Source organism: Sinocyclocheilus anshuiensis, unplaced genomic scaffold, assembly GCF_001515605.1.
Source record: "Sinocyclocheilus anshuiensis isolate Anshui unplaced genomic scaffold, SAMN03320099.WGS_v1.1 scaffold3470, whole genome shotgun sequence".
In the NCBI taxonomy this organism is placed as follows: domain Eukaryota; kingdom Metazoa; phylum Chordata; class Actinopteri; order Cypriniformes; family Cyprinidae; genus Sinocyclocheilus; species Sinocyclocheilus anshuiensis.
The window spans coordinates 30,569-33,751 of NW_015541140.1; the positions used below are offsets into that span (position 1 = coordinate 30,569).

A 3,183-nucleotide genomic window follows, 5' to 3' on the forward strand; every position below is an offset into this window, starting at 1 on the left:
TGCCTCACAGACTGCCATGTAAATAAAGTTGGCATGTTCACTGCAACTGCGCTGACAGGGTGTCCTCTTGAGAGTCTCTCTCAAACTGTATTCACAGCCCGTGATCACACTGGAGGGGAGTGTTGCATTCACGTTCTCTCGAGAGGGAATCAGCATTGTCACTGTACAGGTGTCTGCTGGGAATACCATCCTGCAAGACAGGAAAACCATCGCTGTCCACGGTGAGTTTTACACACAATAAGTAAACAGACTGCTAGGTATTGAAGATAGCTTCATATATGAGCAATAAGATTTCTCGAAATATGTTTTGTTCTTTGCTCTTTGTATATTTGTGATACATTTGGAAAACATCAACACTTTAACTATTGTAGTTAAGCATACAAGGAATGGTAAAAATGGTAAATGGTATGGTAAAAAAAAAACATGATAAAATAAAATTATGTTAATGTTATTTTTTAATATTTGAATATAAAAGCCAATTGTTTTCTTTCTTTTTTTTCTTCAGAAATGTCAAAACTCAAAATGAAACCATATTCATATTGCATTTTAAGTACTATATCATACAGTAAATACACATTGAAAGCAAATGCTGCAGCACAGGTTTACTGCAGTGCAGTAGTCAGAAACTAACAATAACAAATACTTTTTTTTGTAATTACAGAATACTTCAGATCTCATCTTCTTGCCTTTTCATCTAACCTGGATGATCACAACCCTGATGTAGCTGAATGGAGGCTTGATGTGAGTCAAGTCATTAAAACCTCTATGGTGCAGGTGAGTTCAAACCATTTACCATTTGACAAAACATTCAATTTTCACACAGCTGAAAATCTGCTCCCCTATTCAATGACATTAAAGAGTTCAATATATAATGCTTCACTGCATATACAATATAATAAAGCATGAAGAGACATCCATGTCTGTTTCCTTTGAGGTCATCTATATGGTAGTATAGTGCTAACATAAAGTTTAAAAAGCTATACATATTAAAGTCTTTCTTTTCCTTGGAGTATGTAACTCCAGCCTATTTATTCATATTAATACTCAGGTACACAAGAAGATTTCTCTTTTTTCTTGAAGTTTCTGTCAGTGCTCGAGTTCAATATATAATGCTTCACTGCATATACAATATAATAAAGCATGGAGAGGCATCCATGTCTGTTTCCTTTGAGGTCATCTATATGGTAGTATAGTGCTAACATAAAGTTTAAAAAGCTATACATATTAAAGTCTTTCTTTTCCTTGGAGTATGTAACTCCAGCCTATTTATTCATATTAATACTCAGGTACACAAGAAGATTTCTCTTTTTTCTTGAAGTTTCTGTCAGTGCTCTTTGCACAAAGTTTAAAGGAGTGTGTGCAAGAATATTCATCATCTGATCTGACATGGCTCTAGGATACAGAATACAAGATGACTCATTTCTATCAAGAACAAAATTATTTTATCAAACAATAATCAAGGTCTTCTAGGAATTTCCTGTATTGATATTAAACACAAAGGATGACAAACTAATGGATGTGTTTCTCAGAAATGTAATGGCATTTGACATTTCAGGTTTTGAGCATTATTTGACAAATGTCAGCATAAAATCTTCAAAAAGAATTCTGTTCCATAGTCATATAAATAGTCATGACATTAACACAAAATCATTTCAGAGAATCTCAATTTAAAGCACTATTTGAGCCAATTCAAGGAAACCCGTCAAGAGGGCATTTAGATGTTCAGAGTCTATATATACATTCAAATTCACACAGAGATCAATCATTAGTCAGGTGGCTACACAGAATTTGACCATTGGATTTACAAAAATCATTTCAGGTTTAAGAAGCGTTTCAGCATTTAACATCAACTATTGTTTCAACATTAACTTAAACGGATTCATTTTTATTTGAATTATCAATCAGTAAGTTATTTAACCATGTATTATTATTATGTATTATTGAAAGGCTTTTGTCTTTTAAAATCATTATTTACATGTAATGCAGACATTCCCAAACTTTTTGTCATCTGAACCTCATGTATTTACTTTAAAGGGGTGGTCAACCAGCTATTTTCGAAGGCTTGATTGTGTTTATGGGGGGCACTGTAACACGTGTGTTACGCTGTGTCGTAGGAAGGCAGACGAAGTCAAAAGTTGCAATTACAATATTCTTGATTTAATAATAAATACAAGCAGGAAAACAGCAAGAAAACACACAGCTAAACTTAAAGTAGAATGGACAAAGGCTAAGGGAGAACTCCGGCTTTAAGTAGGGGAGCAAACAAAGGAACTGATGAGTTAATTAATCAAACACAGGTGAACAAAATGACAATTAGGAGACTAAGGAAAACTAGGTCACAGGGGAACAGGCTAACTGAAAACACAATGAAAACCAGGACAAAAACTAAATATAACCCTAACATTACTCCCCACTCCTGGAAGGCGCGTCCCGCACCGTAACAGTACCATTGGGGATGGGGGGCGGGCGCCCTAGAGGCTGGTGCAGGACTGGAACAGTGCCGAGACAAGGAGAAAGTTTTTTAACAAAGTTTCTTATGCTCATCAAGGCTGTTGATTTATTTGATAAAAAATACAGACAAAAACAGTAATATTTTGAAGTATTATTTCAATTAACACCAGATTTCTATTTTGAAAAAAATGCTGTTCTTTTTATTTTTTTTATTCATAAAAGAATCCTGAAAAAAAATATCACAGGTTCCAAAAAAAAATTAAATAAAAATGAAGCAGCACAACTGTTTCCAAAATTGATTATAAATCAGCATATTAGAATGATTTCTGAAGAATCATGTGACACTGAAGACTGGAGTAGAGTGGGGTGGGCGCGCTGAGGCTGGTGCAGGACTGGGACACGGGGAATACCTCCAGGGCGGATCAGGCAGTCTAGGGTGCCATGGCGGCACATGTAGCTCAGGGGCCCTGGCGGAGCAGGCAGTTCAGGGCGCCATGGTGGAGCAAGAGGACTAGGAAGCCATGGCGGAGCAGGCAGACTAGGAAGCCATGGCGGAGCAGGCAAACTAGGAAGCCAAGGCAGAGCAGACAGTTCAGGAGGCTATGGCGATGCTGGCCATTCGGGAGGCCACGGAGGAGCCTTCCCCGGCCCGGCAACGAAACTTTTTTTTTGTCATGTAATTTGGAATCAGTAACGGATTACAATCTGTAATAATCTATCCAGCTCTGTATA

At 36.9% G+C, this 3,183-nt stretch overlaps 1 protein-coding gene across 1 annotated transcript in view; it reads left to right on the plus strand.

The window, feature by feature from the left end:
* Positions 1-3,183, plus strand: part of LOC107690753 (VPS10 domain-containing receptor SorCS1-like) — a gene marked incomplete at its 5' end in the record, with an annotated part of 45,431 nt that overhangs the window by 27,910 nt on the left and 14,338 nt on the right. The window contains 2 exons of the mRNA XM_016489161.1: positions 98-221; positions 662-774. Of these exons, the coding sequence (XP_016344647.1) occupies positions 98-221; positions 662-774 (237 nt within the window). The remainder of the gene's footprint in view (positions 1-97; positions 222-661; positions 775-3,183) is intronic.